General features: G+C 34.4%; 1 protein-coding gene across 1 annotated transcript; it reads left to right on the top strand.

Moving 5' to 3' along the window:
• On the top strand, positions 1 to 23,812 carry LOC123531729 (cell migration-inducing and hyaluronan-binding protein-like). The gene is made up of 17 exons (XM_053518052.1): positions 1 to 180; positions 4,117 to 4,258; positions 6,084 to 6,269; positions 6,812 to 7,018; positions 8,200 to 8,304; positions 8,832 to 9,013; positions 9,496 to 9,699; positions 10,820 to 10,959; positions 11,620 to 11,824; positions 12,188 to 12,317; positions 12,817 to 12,880; positions 13,374 to 13,409; positions 13,959 to 14,072; positions 14,877 to 15,060; positions 17,146 to 17,367; positions 20,831 to 21,030; positions 23,545 to 23,812. Exons 1-17 carry the CDS (start codon positions 1 to 3, stop codon positions 23,795 to 23,797), a joined length of 2,754 nt encoding a protein of 917 aa, XP_053374027.1. The 3' UTR covers positions 23,798 to 23,812.
• Positions 23,813 to 25,022: the final 1,210 nt, after the last annotated feature.

The raw sequence follows: 25,022 nt of genomic DNA, 5'->3' as shown, positions 1-25,022 counted from the left end.
ATGGTATACTCTTTTGAAGGAAACCGCCAGGATCATCTTTACGAGAAAAATGCTAAAGTAATATTGGTTGAAGCTGGTGGAACATTGGAAATACACGGCGAGCCTCGGCTTTCCTGGACCAAACTTAACAAGACGCTCCTTCCACCAAAACAAACAAATGATGTATATTTTGATCATAAGGTATAAAACTGTTTTTGTTTACTTATAGATTCTCTACATGAAAATGAACACCCCACCAAACTTTTCTGTGCAAGTGTCAATCATTTAAACATCAATATTTGCTCTGCTTTCGAGCGTTTCTTGAACTCGGCTCTCTATGACTTTGATCACGGCTCTCGTCACCCTAATAACGTTTAGCATCTTAAACTGAACTGAGTGAAGGTTGAGAACATAGCCATTTCAGAATTTCTTGTCCCGTAACATAAAGGGAACTGTTGGTAAACAGTGCATTTTCAAACATGCTAAAATGGTAAATACAGCATGGCCTTCGCCTATACTAAGTTTGTTTTAAAATACCAAACGCTATTGGATAACAGTTTGCAAGGACAGTGAAGGGACTTCTGTCCCTGAGTGTCTTTGAATGTTGCTGTTGTATTTTTTAACCTTTTGCTTAACTAAACTAACTAATCAGACATCAAATAAGGCATTTATATCTGTTCGCAGAGTAAGCCTTACGTTTCCAATTCCGGAATGAGGACCTTTAAATGTGTCTCTCTTCTGCCAAATACACTTTCGATCATCTTCATTCGTTTTAACTCATTTGCATGAATGTCTTTTGGGGGATTTCCAGCTAAGCTAGATGTATTCTATATTTGATTTTGCCAAATGATCCACATGAAATGATAGGGAACACTAAAGATGTCTTATGTTCGATGTATCGTTGCTCTATTATTATGTTGACTTGAAATGTTATGAAGTCATAAGTACGTACTATTTTGTCAGAGTGATGTATCATTTTGTTAAACGAACGTTCTGTTTTCTCAAAATAACATGTAATCACGTCCAGTGTATATAACATTTTGTCAGAATGAACTATTATTTTGTTAAACGACCATCCTATTTTCTTAAAGTAACTTGCTATCATGTCCACTGTGTATACTATTTTGTCAGAATGACCTACTATTTAGTTAAACGACCATCCTATGTTCTCAAAATATCATGCTGTCATGCCCAGTAAATATACTGTTTTGAAAGTGACGTGCTATTTGGTTCAACGTCCATCCTATTTTCTCAAAGTAACTTGCAATCATGTCCAGTAGGTATACTATTTTGTCAGAATGACGTAATATTTAGTTAAACGACTCTCTTATTCTCTCAAAGTAACATGTCTAGAGTATATGCGATTTTGTCAGAGTTACTTGCTTTTTTGTTAAAAGACCATCCTATTTTCTCAAAGTAACATGCTATTATGTCTAGTGTATATGCGATCTTGTCAGAGTTGCTAGCTTTTTTGTTAAACGACCATCTTATTTTCTCAAAGTTGCATGCTATCATGTCTAGTGTATATGCGATCTTGTCAGAGTTACTTGCTATTTTGTTAAACGACCATCCTATTTTTCTCAAAGTAACACGCTATCATGTCTAGTGTATATGCGATCTTGTCAGACTTACTTGCTTTTTTGTTAAACGACCATCCTATTTTCTGAAAGTAGCATGCTATCATGTCTAGTGTATATGCGATCTTGTCAGAATTACTTGCTTTTTTGTTAAACGACCATCTTATTTTCTCAAAGTAACATGCTATTATGTCTAGTGTATATGCGATCTTGTCAGAGTTGCTAGCTTTTTTGTTAAACGACCATCATATTTTCTCAAAGTTGCATGCTATCATGTCTAGTGTATATGCGATCTTGTCAGAGTTACTTGCTATTTTGTTAAACGACCATCCTATTTTTCTCAAAGTAACACGCTATCATGTCTAGTGTATATGCGATCTTGTCAGACTTACTTGCTTTTTTGTTAAACGACCATCCTATTTTCTGAAAGTAGCATGCTATCATGTCTAGTGTATATGCGATCTTGTCAGAATTACTTGCTTTTTTGTTAAACGACCATCCTATTTTCTCAAAGTAACATGCTATCATGTCTAGTGTATATGCGATCTTGTCAGAGTTACTTGCTTTTTGTTAAATGACCACCCTATTTGTCTTAATGTACAGTGAACATACTGAATAGGATGTTCGTTTAACTAAATATAAATTCCTTTGACAAGATAGTAAAGGACATACTTCCACATTTTGCTAACACCTGACATACACTGTTTCTGGTGACGGCATTTATATTCAGGGGTACTATTTTAAACTGGTAATAAACATGGTTTAAATAGTTCGGAAATCTTGAGGGTTGACAGGTACATAGCCTATTAAACTAAGATCATTCTAATATGTTTCACTCATGTTTATCAAAAACGCAAGAAAATTATCCCAATCGATATCTATATTGGGAAGATGGCCTAGTAGCAATATTTTCATCACAGATGTATGCTATATATGATGGCAATTTCTATACATGTCTCTGATGTTTACATCGCAGAAAAACACTCTTGTTAAACAATATACATGGTAAACCTTAAAAACCATGTCAACCAAGAAAAGCTTTAGGAAGCCGCTCTGAAGACAAATTTAAAAACACCTTAGACCCAGACATCATTAAACTTAAGGACGAAAGCAAAATGCCAAACTGTGAAAGCGGTGAACACCAGTTTTGAGATAGTCGTCAGGGTAACCTGCATTACCTCGTTTTTAAACAAACTCTGTATAATTAAAAAGGCACAGAATTGAAAAACGTTATTATCATAATGTGAGAAAGTACTAATTTCTAAAAAGTATTAAAGGCATTTTATTGAAATTTTACATAATTATAGTGGCCATTGAGACAAAGAGCATTGTCAAAGAACCATAACTCTACCTTAACAAGCTTTTGAATTATCTTCCTTTATTATATAAAATAAGGCTTATCAGGAGCATTACTTGAATAGTATTAATGACATTTTATCGAACCTTTACAAAATGATAGTAACCATTAACGGAAAGTTCAGTGTCAAACAAAAACAAAAAGAAAACATATCTCTACCTAGTTTTTGAATCATCTCCCTTTCTATACAAATAAGGATTGTTCGGAGCATTACTTTCACAAAGCATTTCATTGACACTTGACAAAATGGTAGAGGCCAATAATGGAAATTGCAGTGTCAAAGAACCATAACTCTACCTTACCTGGTTTTCCCTCAAGCACAAGCACATACATACGGGTTTACCAGTTCCTTGTTGCGACTGAAATACTGTTAATTTAAGGTAGTTATACGTGATACAAGCACTACCGAATTATTATGGTTGATTTGTACTGTATTAATTATTTAAGTTTCAAAGTTAATGCAAGCAGCAGATAACAGTTTTGTTAGATATAGAGGACGTTAGACTGTATGACTAGTAGGCCCTCCCTCGTCTCGAAATCCAGCCTTTTACTACAGTACAGCCTGAAAGAACTATCATGATTGGTCTTATGAAACTGTTTTTCAGCAGAAAGGAATAAATTCATGCAAAATTTTTAAAACTGGAAACGTAAACAATATTGATGTAACTGTTTCTCTAGCATGTTGTCGTTTAGTGAGCAAAACTACGTCGATGCATGCAAAAAATTGTATAAAGTTAATTTTAAAATTTTGCGATTTTGTTCATATTTATTAGGCATCTATACATAAAACTTAGTTTTGATATTAATTTTCCTTTTTATTATTAGTATCGTGTTATAATATTTGCTTTCATTTGGTTACACTATTTTTATAATGAATTCACTATTGCTAAATATTGGACTTCACGAGTAAACTGTATATTTATCGTTTTTTCGTGCAGTCCAATATTAAATAAACTCCGCGTGGGAAATACTGTACTGATTCCCATTGAAAGCAGTCCAATATAAAAAAATACAGTACTGCGAGTACAAAGGAGTGATGGCATAACAATGTTTTAAACATTATTATGTAAGCAGAGAGAATTTATGTGAAATAAATAACTACCACAATATAACAGACCATTTTGTTTGTGAATGTTCGCGCGCGTACGTGCGTGCGTGTGGGCGTGCGTAAAAAGGTATTCTAAAATTTAATTCTGATTTCAGTTGATGGAGGAATATAAGAATTACACCGACCATGGAGTTATTGCCTACACTCTCAATGTTACTGGTACTGAGGTAACAGTAGTGAAGTTCGGTCTTTACGGCCTCCGACTAGATAGCGAAAAGCTCGCCGACCAAATTAACAGTATGTTTACATGTATTTATATGTTTAAGTGTACATACATTGTCGTTAGTTCAGAATATGAATCAATTTGGATGGAGACGAAGGACTTTCTTATAAGATATGTACTTGATTAAAGAGCGATTCAATTGCTTGTCTAAGTAAGGAAGTAAGGAAGTAAATAAGTAACTAACGACTTTATTTCTAGAGGCTACAAATTTGGTTTCCCCATCTACAGTGTGGGCGTCAAAACGAACATGATGTTTAAACGAAATATGATGTGAAGCCCGCATTGTAGCATGATTTAAAGTGATACACGGGTAAAATTACACAAGTAAAAACTCCTCTAAATCATATTGAAGTGATTTTCTCACATTGTACTTGCATGCTTAGTTAAAATAGATTGTTATTTACGTTGATAATTCCATTGCACAATTTTTATGCTTTTGCTGACTTGGCCTGCGTAATACTATGCAATGTAGCATTCCATTTTTATTTGTTTGATGTTACCCAGTTTTCAACGGATGAAGTAATTGACTTGAATCTGATTGTCAACTTCTTTACTGGGCGTTTTGTAATATGTTTTCGAAACTTTGCATATGGTCGTAAAGCAACTTCCACAGCAAGATTTAATTCAACAAAACAATCTTATTAGATACAGTACAACCTCTACAGAGCAGCCCTCTCTTAAGCAAAAACACTCTTTATAACTGCATCATCAAAATTTCTTGAGCCGAAATATACTTTAAAATTTACCTCTCCAGAACAACAACCTGTACATAACAATATTTGTATCTCCCAAAAGTGTCGGTCTTCAGAGGTTGCACTGTCTATTTTAGTTAATTGAAGTAAATAGAATGAAGAAAGCATTGGTTTATTGCTTGCAAAAATACTACAGTATCCCTTTAAAAGGGAAGCGACAATTTTAATTGACTGAAGTACATAACCCACTATCATTTTTCCTCGTTTTGTTTTGTTGTAGACTAAAATCTAATTTAGAGTTTCATAAATCTCTGACATTTAAACAGACTATGATATATATCGAGCCAAGTAATTTTGCCAGAGATTTTAATGATGTCTTTAGATATATATTTACCAGTAAAGAGAGATACACGAACGTCTTCACAAAAAAGTTTCATACCAGCAAGTACCAAAATTGATTATTACAAAACTATTATTGTCAACTATTTGTAAGTTTCTCTATGAAATTGTCCCCAGGAGGTATAGACTGATCACGGGAGGTTTTGAAAATTGTTTCACAACCTACCGATATTGGTACCGCTTACGTATATCAGAAATGTTAAATGGGCATAAATGGACACAATGATCCCTAGGAACTAATAAAACATTCCCAACAAAGTCCAAGTAACCGCTAGATAAAGCCTAAGGTTTGATATTTTAGAAGAACTGCAGATAATTTTTCAGTTCAGAACTTAAAAGCTTTGCTATTACTCAAGTATTTTGAGGATACATCATTGAGGATGAGTTAATTACGTTCTGATAAAAATGTTTTTGAAAACTTTAATTCATCTAAAATTCATTCATCGATAGCATTTTCAATAACGTTTGTTTGTTTTGCTGGGTTATACTTTGCACCAACACAGAGATAGGTCATATGGCCACTTTCCAGCTTTGATGGTGGAGGAAGACCCAAGATGCATCTCGTGTTATATATCATCACAAGCGGACACCTGGAAAGATATACTGACGTTCCGTACGCCCCGGGCGAGGTTCGAAACCAAATCGATGAGGGGCAAGTAATTTGAAGTCAGCGACTTTAACCACTCGGCAACGGAGGTATCATTTCCAATTTAGCAATACAAGTTTCTGTTCCTTTTTTCAATTATAGATGTTCTAGATGGCCAGGTTTTAATGATGGCGGGGCAGGAAAAGATAATCAGGAAAGAAGGCGATAAACAAAATCCAGCTGCCTACGAAGCAATTGAGACGCTTGTGAATGGAAATGTTACTGGCACAGGCATATTACGATCGGTATTACCTGATGGAGATACTTGGGCATTCATTTATAAGAAAGGTATGGCATTGTTAGAATACTCAAATGATTCAGTGATAAGACTCTGAACGTCAGTAGTACGGGTAGTGAGTTCGATGTTCCCTGTCTTTACAATATATGTTTTAAATAATGTATTGTCTTACAGTTTTCCTGTTGTGAACATAAATTGGTTTATTTAACTAAAGGGTTATAATGCCTTTTTTATAATGTGGCTGTCATATTTTTTGTTACGAATATGAAATGTATCAAAATCCTTTTTTTCAGTTATTGTTTTTCTAATATATATGTCACAAGGTTTGAATATTGATTAGCATAGTAGAGCTTTTATAGGATCGATAGCTTTTCGATCATCTTCCTCTATGGATCTAACGGTATAAGTTTATGTGCAATTTTGAAAGATTTGTTTTATAACCATAATTGTTATACGTAACACCATTTCGGTCAGTTTCATCTTTTTCTCACATAAAATTTAAAATATAATGGAAGTTTAAGCCTTCATTGAAAATATAATGCGTATACGTTAAAAAAAAGGCTTAATTGCTTTGTACTACCGTTTTTAAAAGGTACACCTGACAGTTACAGAGAACTTACTATGCCTTTCGGAACTACCTCATCTGTACAGTATATCGAAAGCGATAATTTGATATTCACTGCTGAGTCTGTGGGTGCTGCTACCACAAACAAACAAACGGTTTCCTTCCAGGTAGCCAATATCAATGCTTTTAACCCGTTTATTCATCTGATAGATGACGTCACTACGTGGCGTCCAGGTATGTGTTTATGTTTTTTAGACTTAAGTCTGTGTCATATCTTAAAAGGGAAAACTCCAAAACTCAGAATAATCATCAGCCTTTAACGGTGAAAAATTAGTTTCATACTGTTGTAACTGACGCTTATGTTTTTTGTGTCATCAACGAACCGACCGCTATTTCTTGTAGCTTCACATAAACGTTTACAGTCCACTGTAATTTTATACGTCCTTATTTGACCTTTGATATTTGTTTTTTTTGTGTAAATGTATCTTTGTTGTTGTATAAAAGTATATCATCGACACATAAATAACTACATTGTTGTGGGACTTTGTTTTAAGAAGGAGAGTGAAATCGTGGAATTTAGTTACTCCTTCAGGATATTTTTCATTGTTTTTTAACTGCTGTTGGACAACCTGTCAATAGTTATGAACAAACACAACAGTAATGTAAATTTATTTTTAAAGGTCCTTTAAAAGATCAGACTGTCTCGGGTTTTATTATTTCTTCGAAACATCCTCGCGAAAATTCTCCAAAAAAGGAAAAGGGGTAATTTGCGAAACGTCTTTGAAATTACATATAACGATCATATACCTAAAGTCGATGAAAAGACGTAAGGAATTTAAAGAAAGATGGCTAAAATTCCATGATTAATTAAGACACTTGAACTAAGAATGAAACTTTAAGTAGGCACTGCCTTCTATAGTTATTTACATCAAAAGTCACAACCCATGAATACTTAAAAAGGTCATTTTCTGACAATGAATTATAACTGCCGAAAACAACAACCCTGAGTAAAATAGTAGGGATAAATGGAGAAAACATAATGACTTTATTTTAGGCTTTGGTGAACTTGCAATTTCTGAACTTACAAGTACAAGTTTCTGTGTCATGAAAGCTTTCTAATAGACGTTAGGTTATTTGGAGAATATACATATACTTCAGTTAATGTTAGGAATAAAAAATATATTCTTAAGGCAGCAAATATGACAAATCCCACTTCCGGTAGAATTTTTTTATGGTTGGGCAATAAACTTGTTTTCTAACATGGAAACCTGACGATAGTCATCTGATGTATTGCTTTGGCTGTTAATGAGTAACGAGTGACATTTACAACGCTGAGTTCTTAAAACATGGCAACTGCTATCTTATATTTATTTTATATTATATTTAGATCGTTACCCTGTTTTTTTTTTCTTTAGGAGACAAGATAGTGATAGCGTCTACCGATTATGCTTGGGAGCAAGCAGAGGTGAGGAAAGTAATATTCTGTCCAACATGCAACAACTATCAAATCAGGATCGACAGTAAGTGAAAGAAAACTTCCAGTAAGCATAGATATTTCAATGCTACCAGATTCAAAGAACGCAACCGTAGAAAAAGATACTTTAATGGAAAGATTTAACGGTCTGACAGTACCTTTAGTGCTGGAAAATAAGAGTTAAATCGCGTTTGATACACTCATTTGATATTCACAAGATGAAATGTTTTAAAGGAGCTATTTCCTGCTGAGCATAATTTAAACGACAGTTTTAAAAGTGTAGGCTGTTCAATCCTAGGACCGTGGGTTTGAGCCTGCTGGGGTCACGGTCATACCTTTTTGTATGTCACCATTACTGGAGCTAACTCGAAAGTTAATAAATAAGCTTTAAACTTTCACAGTCAAACTAAAATGGATTAGTATCAACTAAACACCAGCGATCAAATATCAAGTTTAAAAACAAATCATTAAAATAAGCATTATTAGAAATAAGAATAGTGGGGTCCTTATGAAAAAGAATATATTGTAATCAAATGTGTATAGTTTTCATAATAAAATCTCGTTTCAAAACAGAACCTTTGAACTTCATGCATTATGGGAAGGTTTTACACAACGCCCTAGATATGCGAGCTGAAGTTGCCTTGTTGTCGCGAAAAGTGGTGATACGCGGAGAAATGGAACCAGAATGTCCAGCATTTAACGAAAACTGCGACCATAAAGAAATTTTCGGTGACACATTTGGAGCAAATACAATGGTATTTTTTTTATTTTGTTTCTACATTACAGTAGTTTTTATACATCTAAGACCAATTAAATATTTAAAGCTATGTTTCAAAATAGATTGCCAAATAGTTTTTTATGAAATTTGAATTGTCAACATAACATGAAATCTGTGTAATACTTGTTTCCGGCTTTGCGGAAAACAGATATATTTGGTTTTTGCAGTGTCCGTATTTCTGCCCGTCCGGACGTCCATCTGCAGCCTTGATTTAAAAACAAAAACAAACTAACTCCTGCAAAACTCATTGAAAGTCAGCGTAGTATTACCAAGAATATTCAGCTTGACTTGAGTCAAATTTACATTTTGGATGTCTGCATCAAAGTTTACAAACTTAAGTATATATTACGGTATTGAATGCATTTATCGACTATGTTGGTTTTCCCACGGCGCGGCTCAAATGATTTTGATGCAATTTAACAGCTCTTTGTGAAAAGATGAATCTGACTAATGTTTCAGTTTGTGAAGAATTTTAAAGATGTTCATATAGAAAACATAGAAATTTACAATGCTGGACAACAGACGGATCTAGGACGGTATCCTTTTCATTTTCACATGTGCTTTGGAAGAGAACCAGGTGCCTCTGCACCATATATCAAAGGTTGCAGTATACACGACACGTTTGCTAGATGTGTAACCATTCACGGAACACACGGTGTCTTGGTAAAATTGTTAATTTACAGCTACATAAATGTGTCTTGGGTGATCCGTTAATACGGTTGATTATTCTGATTAGCAAAACAACATGGAAACCAGAAGTAAAAAATAGATAAAAGCTTTAACCAATACCTCCCTCTTTATAAGAAGTTACTAGGCTAAATGCTTTCAAACTAACATATTTCTTTAGTTATATTTGGTCTGGGTTTTACTGCACACCCTCATGGCTAAGGTTATATTGCGTTAAACACGACTACATCTTTCGGTACTAGATATCATATACGCCGAAATAAAACTATGAGTTATAAAATCAAAACGTTTATGCATTCTGGAATCATAGTGATATAGCAAACCAAAGTTCTTAGACTTTTTAAATCGCCTGTCACGATCTTATAGCTTAGTTTATGATAGTTTATTTAAGCTCGTTATTGATGAAATCTTCTTGCTGACTTGAATATATCTCGGGTCTGCTTCCTGGAAAAGCCACTACTGGTGTCATATGAGAAGGCATGGCCGTGACTCCAATGGGGCTCGAACCTATGACCCCCAGGTTTAGCGGCCGACATCTTAACCACTAGACTGTTGCTCCCCTTACGACCCTTTTCGCAAGTTGTCAAAGAAACACGTAGAACTTCTCATGTCTTTTGAAATAATAAGATAACATCACATGGCGAGTTAGATAACTGTAGATGTTTTTTTGACGTAAACTAGTATTAGTTGGAATTGGACAGCTTTGTTTTGCATCCATATGTGACTGAATTAGGCCACAGTTACATTTACTCTTGCTGAATATGAGCTAAAACTAAACGTAGTCGTGTATTACCGTGTGAAAAACTTTCAGAATCCTAAATTAGCATTGTAATCATTCTTACCAGACAGTATGCTCTTTTGTATTTGAACAATGTGTAGACATTTAGTTTGAAAAATTTGTGAGGTTGCGTCTTGAATTTGAATGTGATCCCCAGTATGCACCTTCCTCTGGGAAATGAACCTCTGACTAAAGGACTTTTATCTTTTTTGGAAAGCGATAAGAATGATAACAAAACCAAATAAACATAATCTTAGATCTATTGGAATATTACATAGTTGCAATATATGAAGTTGAATGTCAGATGATTCTTTACAGGTTATGGACAATACATGTTATAACCATATGGGTCATGGTTATTATTTGGAGGACGGCGGTGAGCAGAACAACACTTTGGATGGTAATCTAGCATTACATACCATGAGGGGAACTGGTAAACTTGAACCGAGTGATGCTGAGTAAGTGTCTTCGCATGTTAATCAATAACTTAAAGGTAGATTAATCAATGTTATTCCATTTTTTCAAATTATACAGTCCGTTTATAACTTACATTAGGGGTGTTCACTGAAAATTTACTGGCTGAATAGCAAAGAGTGCAGGCTGATCTTGGTCTGCACTGGTCGCAAAGGCAGAATCACTTGGTGCCAGCAGGCTAAAGGTTAACACTAAACAAGTATTAAGTAAGTACGTAAATTGAATTATGTGCGATTTTTTTAAAAACTATTGTTGGTTGTTCTCTTCTCCATGAAGGGCGTGTGGTCAGTTCTTGTGTTTTCACAAGCAAATAGCATGTCAACGAATTCACATACGTGCTGTTTTAGAATAGTGCTGGATATCTACTTTCCTATATTTATTCAATATTATTGGAAAGTAGACTTTCTAAGCGTCACACATATTACCCAGCCTGTTTAAAAACTGGCCAAATTGGTAGATTTGAAAGTATTATACACATCTAATACAGATTACGTAATTAAAACGAGCGAAGAAAACTTATTATTCGTTTAAAGATCTAAAAGTGCTTCTATCCACCTAGAAGATTCAAATTAAAAACTAGTTTGAAAATGAAATAAGTAAAATATATTCGCATTTAATCTGAATATTTCAATCACATTTCATAGTTTGCCAGCGGGATTTTGGATCACTAATCCTCTTAACTCTATCCGGAACAACAATGCCGCCGGTGGAAAAGGATTTGGTTTATGGTTTATTTTTCCTCAGGAACCATTCCCTCCATCGCGAGAGTACAATCTCATGGGACCATTTGAAGCAAGAAGAACACCACTCCGCGAGTTCACTAATAACGTCGGACATTCAAATGACTTTGTAAGTTGAATAAAACAATACACTAGTTAAACAAAACCTTGATGATTGCAAAATCGTTTTAAAACATGTTATACTTCAGTTTTGTTAAATGAAGAGCCTTGGTGGAGCATATTACGTGATAAACATTCCCTTTCATTGCTTACAAGTTTGTTTAACGTCAAATTTGAATACATAGTTTGAATTAATTTATGTTTGAGTTAATCCGAAAATGTTGAAACACTACATTAGCTTTAAAATGTTCTTTTTTTTTACAAAACTTGATATAAGAATTACTGCTGCGTTTGTCTATGAATCCTCTGTATCAAGAAACAGATAAATAAATCAAATTTCTACAATATATATACTTATTTTGATATCTTTCAGTTTGGTATGAAAATCGGTGGCAGACTTTTGGAAGGACGGATAGTTAATTGTTGTAATATGTGGAAACCCCGCAGTGATCCAAAAGACAATGCTTCGGAAATCATAGTGTCACACTTCTCACACTTAACCGGTACTCGTTAAAAAGTGATGAATTTTCTCATTCTAGTTATTTATAGAGACCCCTCATCCGTTCATAAAAAAACGTCGAGCCCAACGGCTGTGTACTCCTCTTATTTTGCAGGTGTATGTTGAAATGTGTTACATGCCGTGTGGCTACCGTAAAGTATTCCCGTACTTGGACTTGTTATATATTGCCGGATTCTCTTGAATCATGGAGTGTATTCAGTATATACCTTATAAAGAGTTCGAAGTTTATGTCGAAGTCGGTGCTAATAGGCATAAGTGTGTGTGTGTGTGTGTGTGTGCGTGTGCGTGTGCGTGTGCGTGTGCGTGTGCGTGTGCGTGTGCTATTTCCAAAGGAAATTCTTGCATATATTGTAATATTTTGAGTGGCTTACATAATTTCTTGTTATTTAGACAGAATATTCGGAAACTCAATAATAATAATTACATTATGATCATTACTTTTATTATTATGAATACATCTAATATTGTGATATATTCTTTAGGTTACAAGAACACCAAATTCAATATTTGGCTTGAAGGCGCTCTACTCAACTGCACAAGACTTTCGTAAGTACACGATTTTATTTGTTACTGTTGAAATTTTAGCTGCCTTTTTGTTGATAAATTTGTTGTTTCCTAAGAACAATCGGATATTTCATTTGAGGAGAAAGGAATAAGGTGCCTGAATTTAAAAACAAAAAGCCTATTGCCGCGGATTTAGATACAGATATACCTCCAGAACAATTCCAAATTGCCAACCGGTAATCTATGATGGAGAAGACCAAATTTGTACTTGTACAGAAACTGTTAAAAGGGATTTTAAACCATAAAACATATGTATACTAGTATGATTACAATGTTCAAAATGTGTTTTATTTCTGTAAAAACTTAAAAACACTATCGATGCAAATAAAACGCATATACGTTTACCATTCACTGTACATGTTGTATACAAGTTTCCTAAACTGAGGCTAAAAGTGTTATTACGTGATCATGTTTTAACATAAATGTCTTGGGGATTTTTTTATGTTACTATTGATGTTTTTATTTTCTTTTTCAGTATGTCAGACAGTCTCAATGGAGTTATCAATTCAAAGTAAGAGTTCTTTCATTTCTCACTTTGCATGACATTTCCGTATGACAAGAGTAAACTCATTTGAAGCAAATTAATTTAAATTAATTTAAATATGCATTGTTTGCTAAAGTACTTTTAGTCAATATAAGTCATATCTGAATATGAACGAGAGTGAAAGTACATTGAATTGATGCATAACCTATGAAACGGTTTGCATTTCTGACATATCATTATACAAATTTTGTTTAATTGTAAATTTTCAAAATTATCTCAACGATAACAACAAGGAACAAAATTATAAAATGATGATAAAGAATACTTTCTAATAAACGTTAATTTTCGATTGAAATCGCTTCGTAGCTCTGTAGCAGTTTAAATCCTAACTGTATGTGCGGTACTTTGTATCATAAATACATCCATTTTCCTAATGGAAGTGGCATGTTGCAAATTTTGGCACTTAAATAATCTGAGCTTATTATAATGTTAATGTTGATTGATGAAACATTTTGCGGTATCCTCTGTTGTAAAAACGAAGCTTTTATGTCATTTATAAAACCACTTTTAATACAGCGAAAGACTACTTAAACTTGCCGGCTGGGTAAGCCATTCTGTTGTTATTGGTGACAGCGAGAATGTTGGGTTGCCAGCAGAAGGATTCGACAGAAGTATGCCTAAAACAAGAACGTAAGTTCTCTTTTAGATGAAATATACATAATTGAAAACAAACCTTAATACTAACTAATGAAGTTCTCGAATATTGAATCGCTATACATCCGTAACCGTCCATATGGATAAGCGAGTGTATTTTAATAGAAAAAATAGGGAAAATTCCAATACTAACAGCGTTCAAAAAGTGAAGTCCTTTTAATGTTATGGATATTTCAACACGTCTCATGTGCAGACTCAGTTAAACTGAGTCTGCTATTGTTTGTGTTTTGCGCTTCCAAAGAACCTTTTATAATTTGCATAAGAAATTTATTTATCTTCTAGATCAAACCAATGAAGGTTAAAGAAAGTTATTTCGTCAATGCTGCTTATGTGTTTCGTTTTTAAATGATCAAAGTTAAGAATAGTGTTATTTACACTGTCAAACTAGTCATTGTTGTACCTGAGAAGGAGCCTCTGTGGTCGAGTAGTTAATGTGACTTAAAATCATTTGCCGTCACTGTTGTGTGTTCGAAATCTCGCAGGTGGTGCAAAATAAGTCGTTCGTATCAGGGAGTCATCCATCTTACTTATGGAATGAACGATGGTTCCAAAAAGATGTATGTGCATGCTTAAAATGTTTATGACATAACTGTATCGGTGTGACGTAAAACCCAACACACTAGATTAACTGACCTATTTCCATGGTCAAATGTATTGCAGGCTTGTGAAAGTAAGTTTTACGTACACGGGACCCTTGTCGTCACTGTTACTGTATATTATATACAACAGACCATTCAAGTTGTACACATCCTAACATAAATTTTAATGGCTTTACTTCAGGACAAAACCTCATTCTGGAATAACCATGTGGAGAGGCCCGGTACAGTACTCTGATATCTGGTTTGACGGATTCAAGTCGAACCAGGAGTACGATATGGGGGCTATTGCAAAGAAGAGGGGTGATCGGTACTACTTCTCAATAACAAATTCGTACAGAGACATACTGTTTGGATTTGATGACGCGGTAGGCGATTCAATCTGTTTAAACGGTGGTTAATGGAAACATTTGGGAAACAGTGCTTGTCTTTACATAGACAACTTACAGAATTTCCTTTGTCAGTTACATTACAAAAGCAATTACCTCATACAAAATACATTTTACTCTATTTTATACGTTTCTCCTTTCAACAAGAAGGCGTGAACATCTCCATATAATTAATATAAGCATATAACCAAAACCCTTTATAAAACAAATCACAGAATTTGCTAAACTGGTATTGATCTTCTAAGTGAAACTGACATATTGTTAACGAAAGTGGCATAATAATAATAATAATAATAATATACGAAATAAGAGCCAACATATTTTGAACAACTGTAATTAATAGCTAAACATTTTATCATTAAAAGTAAATCGAGAATATGATTTGCATTTAACCATTTAACGTTACCATTGACATGAACGATACCGTGCGGGAAAAAACTCTTATGATTTGTTAATTAGTAGAGTGATTTTTTCATCATGTACAGCAAGAGAAATAGTTTTTATATTTGACAAGCCTTTACATGAAGGGTCAATTTTCTTTTAACTACACTGTAGAAAAAAATCTGAAAATCTTTTGGCGTTTCCGACAGACTGTGATAAATACAGATAAACCTATGAAACTTCGCAGTTATTTCGAATTGTAGTTATACTTACATTAGAATATACACACTTTTGCAATGAGTAATAATTTAGGAGTAATGAAAGACACAATCGTACATCAAGAAGGAACACAGTAGGACACCGCTTTGGAACAACCAGTGGCTAAAAACACCACTCAGGAGTTTTAACCACTTAGCTGGCACCGAACCTGACTATCTAACCCCAAATATGTTCCTATATCACAGGACAGAGCAAATAATCTCTCGAAGGCAAGTGAATTCCATCTAAACGTAATAGTAAATACATGGAAACCTTCTTAAACACAAATATATTCATGTAAAGATACCCCATTGCAATTATTAGAATAAAGTTTTTCTAATGAATTTGCACTCTCCAGGGAAATTGACATGGACTTTATTATAATATGTGTGAATAAAAAGGAAATCAAAATCACTTGCACCAGACCAGAAAGAAAATAGCTTTGTACATTTTATACCCTACCCCTAGGTATTCTATAAGAATCATGGTCATGAACGGGAAAATATACTAACCCATGTCAATCGCGCATTTCATACCTGAAACGCGCAGTTCGGTAAATGTGTACTATGGATATTGAACAAGTGGTCATTTATCTTCCATTGTGTACCAGTCACATTATTTCAATATTTCTTATCTTAGAGAAACAACGCGTATTTTAAAGTCTTTTTCAACTTTACACAAAAACTTGATCGAAATGCCCTTGTGAAGTTTCGGTCTGGATTACAAAACCATGTCAGTCGTCGTTTAACTATACGTGTACGCTAAATTGTGTATATGCAGCATAAATGTGCAATATGAATTAAATAAACAGTACAGATCATGTATACTAATGTATGACTTCAAATTCAAAACCATATCTAAGATGAAGTTCATTCTCATCATTCATTTCGAGTTTTATTGTAAAACTGTAAATATTTTTCATTCTGTTTTTGCTAAAATGTGCACACTGCTGTGACCTCTAGACCGGATGTTCATAAGGTAAGTTCACGCAAGATTTTTCTTTAACGTTGACGAAAGCATAAGATATGTAGAGTATCTCTGCAATATGAAATATTGAGACAATGTGATTGGTGCACGATGAAAGATAAATTACCACTTGTTCAATATGCTGGGTACTCATTAACAGAACTGCGCGTTTAACGTGCGAAAACTGCGACTGAAATAAGCACTTTCCCGTTCATGACCATGGTTCTTATAGTAAACATAGGGGTAGCGTATAACATGTACAGAGGTATTTTCTTTCATGTCTGGTGCCAGTGATCAAAATAAAAAAAAATAGGTACATTTTGTAGATTTAATTTTGTACAATTTTAGGTCTCCGGTGAGGAATTGTTAGCCCATTGATCACTTGCTGTGACCATTGATATGCAATGAATATGCAATGAATATGTAAAATGCAATGCATATCTGTCTATATTTTTGTAGGAAGGCGAAGGCAATTATGCAATTACCGGTACACCAAATGATCGCGGTTGGGAAGGCAGTGCCGATGGTGAACAAGTTGCTGGTTTTACCTGGTTCCGTGATACGCCGAATGGGAAAGAGAAGTGGTACGTGGTTAGACCTGATCCCTTATCCTCGGCAGGCGCAGACTGTCGTTTGAGACCACACTGGAGACTGGCACTCTGTAAAACAAAATATGGAAATGTAAGCTTTTATTGCAAATTTTAGTAAGTCACGCTTTATCTAAAAGACCTTTCTCAACAGCCTGGTTGCTTCACGGTTAGACTACTGTAATGCCTTGTTAAGTGGTATTCCAAACAGCACACTTAACAAGTTGCAACACGTCCAGAACACGGCAGCTCGCGTCATCACCAAGACGCCCCGTCGCAGTCATATAACACCGGTTCTGAAGGAGCCCATTGGTTGCCAGTACAAGGTTCTGACCCACACCTTTAAGGCTTTACACAATCAGTCCCCTTATGATAGAAGTGTATAAACCGGTCAAAAACCTAAGATCACAAGACACGCTGTCACTGGTTAAAAAAAACTAAAATCATGATGTATCGCAGCTTTTCGTGCACTGCTCCCGTCTAGATCAGGGAAGCTGACACGCTAGCTGCTTTCAAAAGCCTGCTAAAAACCCACTTCTTTGTACAATATTTTGTTAACTGACCGATACATTGATGCTTTCTTTTCTTTTTCTTCAGAAAACTGCGTAGAACAGTATTTTATCCTAGGGTAACTTAACTAATTTTATATATGTATGTCTGTTTGTCTTGTTTAATCTATACGTTTTACATTTATGAATTTTGTTAATTTGGAATGCATTATTTTTGTATGCGTATTTGTTAGTATTTTTGCATTTTTCCTGTGAAGTACTTTTGAACGTGTACATGTGCATGAAAAGAGTGCTATATAAATGTGGTATAATAATAATATAATAATAAATAATATTATTATCAATTTTCACTATTAACACAACAGAAAGTTATAAAAAAAAACTTTCAAAAAGAGTGCAGGATGCTTCAGCAGTATCTTTTTAAAGACTCGTGGAGTTTAGCTGAAAATGAACCATAGTTACTTGGGATCAAGATTCTTTTACAAACTATTAACAATCTTACTAGTCTAATATATTTATTATTGAAAACGAATTGAACACCGGGTCAGTCAGATAATTCTTTGGCAACGGAGAGTTCTTAGCTACCATGGTAGTGTTCAATATACAGTCGAATACCGTTACCTCGATATTCAAGGGACTGTAAAAATTGCATCGACGTATCCGAAGTTCGACGTAACGATATCGACTGTCTGGGACTACTTTGTAGGTTAAAGGTCAGTAATTTAAATCCTTCTTTGTTTCATATAAAAAACGACAACTTCAGATCGTCTTTACGTATCTTTAGAGAACATCACTTTTCCCTACACCTATTTTTCATGGAAGTTCTATCACAAATTAACGAAAAAATGAAAAAAAAAATAGGGGGTTATGTAGTTCCTAGTGAAATGCCAGTCAGTTGTGGTCTGCTACCCTAAAAATGGCGCATATTTGCTCTCGTCCGCGCAATAAACACCTACTTCCGGTTTCGATCTGCAAAACATGCCATGTGGGGTGTATGAACATGAAAACCGTCTCATTTCATGCAGAATGTATTCTAGTAGTGAAAAATGGTGATTAAAGCACTCGTTCTACACGAATTTCCGCGAAAAATGGGAAAATTAGGATCTATTTATTATGGACTTCTTTCGATACACCACGGAAGCACATTTTCGACCGAATTACTGACCTTATTCCTATAAGAAATGTTTCTTATCAAATTTCACACCATTTTCTTATCTATTTTCAAGAAAGATGTAATACCAAACATATTACCAAGTTTCATTGTGAAATTTCGCGATTTTAGAGAAATATAGACTTTTAATAGAAGCCACCCCCTACCCATTTACTGGGCTAAATTTTGGCCCTATGGTCCTTTTATTGTATATTTTGGTAAAAGTTTCACTTGTTTGCATTATTTTTCACCGGGATTCTGAAATATCATTCATTCCGTCATGAATAAGACCAAGAAGGATGCATTTTGTGCTTTTTCTGACATTCTGGAGACAAAATATTTGCTTTTTTAATCCCAGAAATCGCTGCTGAAATAGGCGCATCTACTCAAAATATGGTCAAAATTCAAAAATTTTCAAATTTCACTATTATTTTGCATTGAAAACACCCTTTTATATCATATACAACCGATCTATAACTATTAAGACTAATTGCGATGTGTTTCGAGAAAAGTGTTATATCAGCTCTTATACATGTAGGTTAAAGGTCAGTAATTCAAATCCTTCTTTGTTTCATATAAAAAACGACAACTTCTGATCGTCTTTACGTATCTTTAGAGAACATCACTTTTTCCTACACCTATTTTTCATGGAAGTTCTATCACAAATTAACGAAAAAATGAAAAAAAAAATAGGGGGTTATGTAGTTCCTAGTGAAATGCCAGTCAGTTGTGGTCTGCTACCCTAACAATGGCGCATATTTGCTCTCGTCCGCGCAATAAACACCTACTTCCGGTTTCGATCTGCAAAACATGCCATGTGGGGTGTATAAACATGAAACCCGTCTCATTTCATGCAGAATGTACTCTAGTAGTGAAAAATGGTGATTAAAGCACTCGTTCTACACGAATTTGCGCGAAAAATGGGAAAATTAGGATCTATTTATTATGGACTTCTTTCGACTACACTACGGAATTACATTTTCGACCGAATTACTGACCTTATTCCTGTACTTGTGTCGGACGTCTATATTATCATTATATCCAATGCGTTTTTCAGAGGGTTTGAAAGGAGAAAGAAATAATATAAAACGTAAATACGATTTTAATTTTACTGACAAATAAAACATCTTAATTAAATAGTTCATACATACATGTAATACATACAACTTTTTAATTTTTCAAAATATACGTGTAAACATTAGCATTTTTATTCCTTCCCTAAACAAGTCTGAATGCAGCGGTAATGTCCCTAGTTGAGTAATCATTTTGACTGTGCTTCGATAACGAAAATTTGCCAGTTAAATACGCATATTGTTACTCAGTCCTAAATGGCAGATTTTTACTCCGTCAAACAGAAAAAAAAAAGTCATCCAAATTAGTTGTTATATTGGAAAACAGCTTGCTCGCTTGCACGATGTTTTATAAGACTAATTATTGGGAATTAATTTTAAAATGCAAACTTCCTGACATTTAAAATGGATTAAAGATTAAATAACAAACAAAACAAACACACAAACTAGCTTGAATATGATGAATACATCGCCAAACAACAAAAGGTTGATTTTCACACCTTACAAATAACATGGATATTTTTTTACAAGCTGTGATATCGACGAAACCAGGTGTAAAAACAGTACAGTTAAGTTGATGGGACTGAAAAATCTCATCGAGCTAAACAAAATGTCGAGCTAATCATATCGAGGTAATGATAAATAATTACATTAAAATATATAGGAAAAAATCGGGACCGACTAAAACACATCGTGCTAACCGGAGTATCGAGCTAACCGATATCGAGGTAACGATATTCAACTGTACTTAACTAGAAAGAGATGACTGGATTTATTTGTCTTGTTTAACTAGGCATAAAAATAATATTCACTTTTTTGTTTTCTTAGTTCCGAGTTAACGGGAATTTCTTCCCCACGGGTGCTCGTGGAATATATGTGCGTGATGAATATCCTGGAGCTCAGCTTGAATTTGTACTGGAGAAAAGTGGAGGACCACAAGTTCCAATGGACGGGAGTCAAACGTACACGTTTCATACAGTAGGCTTGGTTCCAAAGTGGCTGCACTTTATAGCGGAAGGAATAGAAGTGTAAGAGTAAATTGTTATGATATATTATTTAAATTAAAAAAGACAATTAGTTGAAAGATTTGAACTTGACATAAATGTGGCAGTAAAGTTTTTATCTAACTTTTAAATGCATTATCAAATAAGTAATGACTAATTCTCTATGTACTAAAAAGATGAATGTCATATAGCTAGCAGTTAAAACTACCGACGCATTAGAGTAAACTAATTTATGTTAGCTAAATTGTGACGACACCTTAAAGCTGATTTGAATGAATGTCGAGTCCGCTTCCTAGATAAAAACAGTACTTTTGACATATGAGACAACACGGTCGTGAACCCAGTAGGACTGAAACCATCTTCACCACTAAACCACAACTCTCCTCAACACATTCACATGACTTCATACTAAATGCAAATGTTCATGTATAAAGTCTAAAGAATGTTGTGTTGGAACTATTCAAAGGAAACAAAACAAAACAAAACAGGTATAAAAAGTTATATGCTATAAAATATGTATCGGGAAGATATTGTATGACCCAAAAGATTGCTACGCGAATAGAAAAAATATTTTAACATTATACCAATTCAAACTCGTGGATAATCATTCAGTTTCATTATTACGCGACGGTTCATACGTATCAAAAAACGAAATGGAGTTTAGCTGATAATGAGAAAAGTAATGACGTTTCTATTTCCAACTGTAAGTAACTTTTCTTAGAACAGATACGTGATAATTGAGCCGTGCCATGGGAAAACCAACATAGTGGGTTTGCGACCAGCATGGATCCAGACCAGCCTGCGCATCCGCGCAGTCTGGTCTGGATCCATGCTGTTCGCTAACGGTTTCTCTAATTACTATAGGCTTTGAAAGCGAACAGCACGGATCCTGACCAGACTGCGCGGATGCGCAGGCTGGTCTGGATCCATGCTGGTCGCAAACCCACTATGTTGGTTTTTACATGGCACGGCATAATTATTGATTATAATCTTTATCATCGAAAAATGTGCACGGCTTCTGCATCGGATATGTTTCTTAATTTTAAGGAAGCAGTACAGTCTTTCTTAAATGCTTATAGTATTATCAAATAGCTTCTTTTATAAATCGTCGGTCCATATTTCATGCTAAATGACCGGCTTATACGCAACAAATATTTACTAAGCTAGTACATGTAAGTTGCAACTTTAAAACAATATCACAAAACATATACTTATTTTCATGTGATATAGACAAACTGTTTTAGATTGTCACACAGACTTTGCTTTTAAGGAAATAGGCCCATAATAGAGTACCTCCTCTTTGAATAGTATTCAATTTCTACCATAAACCTACTTTGACTGTAATTTTCAGTGGGGGAGGGGGGCGTAGGTTCAAGCCCCAGTGAGACCAAAATTGTTTTTCCTTATTTTCCTTTTTTTCAAGTAAGATTTTACTTCTTTCAAGACTTGTTATTGATTTATTTTACAAAAGTGGAAAAAAAAATCATTTGATAAGCGATTTCTTGCTGTTCAAAGTGAACATTCCTCTGAAACAGAAGGGGTAGAGTTAGACATTTTTAAAAATACTGAGTTACGTGCGGTGAAAGTTCCCTATTTTGCTTTCATTCTTTAGATTACGTATTGTGAAAGAAATGTAGGTAGGTTTTACTTCTGCCCCAAGGTTGTTTTTGAATGAAGTGAGCAAAATTCAGAACAGACCCGCAGTATTCGGCCTTAATATTTTGATGTTGGAGTTAGAATTCTGTCTCATTAAATCCATTCACTTGAGGCACCCTAGAAAAAATTATATTGGCAGTTTTATTTTTAGTTTATAATTTTTTACCAATAGTTTGATGTTTCTTTCATAAAAAATAATGGTATATTGAATTATCTGCAAACGTTTTTGATAAAGGCCGCCACTTTGAAATTTGTCTCTACTTCAGCTTGAGGAAATACCATAAATTACACAAAATTTATAAAAAACGGCACGGTAAAAGTTTTTAAAAATTTGCAATACAGTGTGAAGCACGATCAACTGTAAGAATATACCAAGCAAATGCCATTTCTTAAACATCAGTATTAGGGGCCTAATACCTTAACTATTCATATGTCCAATAATCGAAGACATATTTGATACATTACTGTATATATGCGTTCAGTAATCAAAGACATATTTCATAAGTCATGGAGAGGACTTCAATAAGCCTACTGGCTTCCAGTCCAATCCAGAATTTATGTATGTAAATAATCATTTGATATGTACATATTGGGAAATAAAATATGTTTAAACCAACTAAACGCATATGTGTCCGATTATTGAACATAATATGAAAATCGAACATAGACACAAATCTACTGCGATATGTTAATACAAAATGAAAAGACGTCAAACGTGATCCGGATTGTTTTCGGGAATTTGTTTCGTTATGTATATTTCAGAATCGATTCTTAGTCAAAATCTTTCTTGATAAAAAGACGAGAACCCAAACTGGAAGTGAAGTTGTTTATGAGGCAATACCCGGGTTTTGATGTTTATGATGTTTAAATATTTCATTAAAGGGGTGACATACTGAGATTTGGAGTCTGTATACCACCCGGAGCAGAATGGAAACTTCGCAGCAAGTTCCCATTCCAGGAGTTAAAAGAACATGAAAATTTCATAGAAGTTGATTCACTGGATGAACTCGACAAGAAAGATCCGGAGAAGGACGGAAAGAAGTTCTTCTTTGACAACAGCACTGGGTATTACTTTGCTAATCTCGTTAACTTTACAAATAAAATGTTGTGTCTATTCAAAATCTCCTATTTTTGAAACGTCATGTTTCCAGAAAATAAATTAAGCCTTCCTTTTTATAGGAAGTTGTACATTTCAATATAAAGCGACGTACGTGTATTTTCATATTGCATAATAAATTTATGCATATTTTTATGCTTTAATTTAAAGTTTTGTTACTCTGTTCTAAGAAATTGAGATAGTATTCGCTTTGTACATTCAAAAGTAATTCAACTCTCTGTAAACAGTAAGACATGTCACTGTTGATGAAATTTATTTCATCGAGTGAGCACTACACGCTGTCAAGAGTGACTAATACAGCAGTGTTTTTACCAGAAGACACAACTTTAGGTATTTCACCCCAAACAAAAACATTTGCCTTTAATTTTGTGCAGTTGATTTCATGTTCCTCTAAAAATGAATTAGATAACTTATCATTTCAGCATACAATGCGGTGCTACACGTAATTGATTTAATACGGGTATGATAACATTATTAAATAAAACAAAGAAAAAACATAGATAAAGCTCTTTCGGGAACCCAGATACACCAATGCAGCAATAAAGATTTTTATAAAGTGTATATACAATGTATCCTTACAAGTGATTTATACATTACAACACGTGTAGATTTCCAAATTCGTTTTATTTCTTTGTTGTTTTGAAAATGCGCAGAGCTTCCGGGTACGTTCCTTACCTTAGTACAACATCCGTACCGTATTATAGACATTATTGTATAAAATGATATATTTCAAAATAGGTCATGGCTGATCTCTTTCCTTAACTGATGCTTGAAAGGGGGCGCTCATTAATTGCATCTTGACATGTTATCTCTAATAATTTACAGACTATGATCTAACCATGTCCAGTAAGGACGATGATTGTAATTGACAATGTGTGTACGCAATTTATAAACGGTACAGGCAACCCTGACAATATCTGAATAAGATACTGCAGCTGATGTTAATGCTTTATTGATTACTGTGTGCAAGTATTATGATATATTTTGATATTGAAACTGAAGTCTAAACGATAATATGGCGGCTTCCCTGGCCGAGCGGTGGTTGCTGACCCAAAATGACCTGCCCCTCCTCCTGTGTATAGCTTCTACGAAGGCAGGCTGATCTGCCTGACGTAATGCACTGAGTTACATCTGAGGTCTTCGTCCACAATCAAAAGCTGAGAAGCCATATGACCTATAATTCTTGCAATTTCCCTTCGATTTCCCTGCCGTAAGCCCACTCCACCAATTGTTTTCTTTTGAT

Source organism: Mercenaria mercenaria, chromosome 11 (genome assembly GCF_021730395.1).
Source record: "Mercenaria mercenaria strain notata chromosome 11, MADL_Memer_1, whole genome shotgun sequence".
NCBI lineage: Eukaryota > Metazoa > Mollusca > Bivalvia > Venerida > Veneridae > Mercenaria > Mercenaria mercenaria.
Note: the sequence above shows the minus strand (reverse complement) of the source record. Positions and strands in the feature narration are given on the sequence as shown.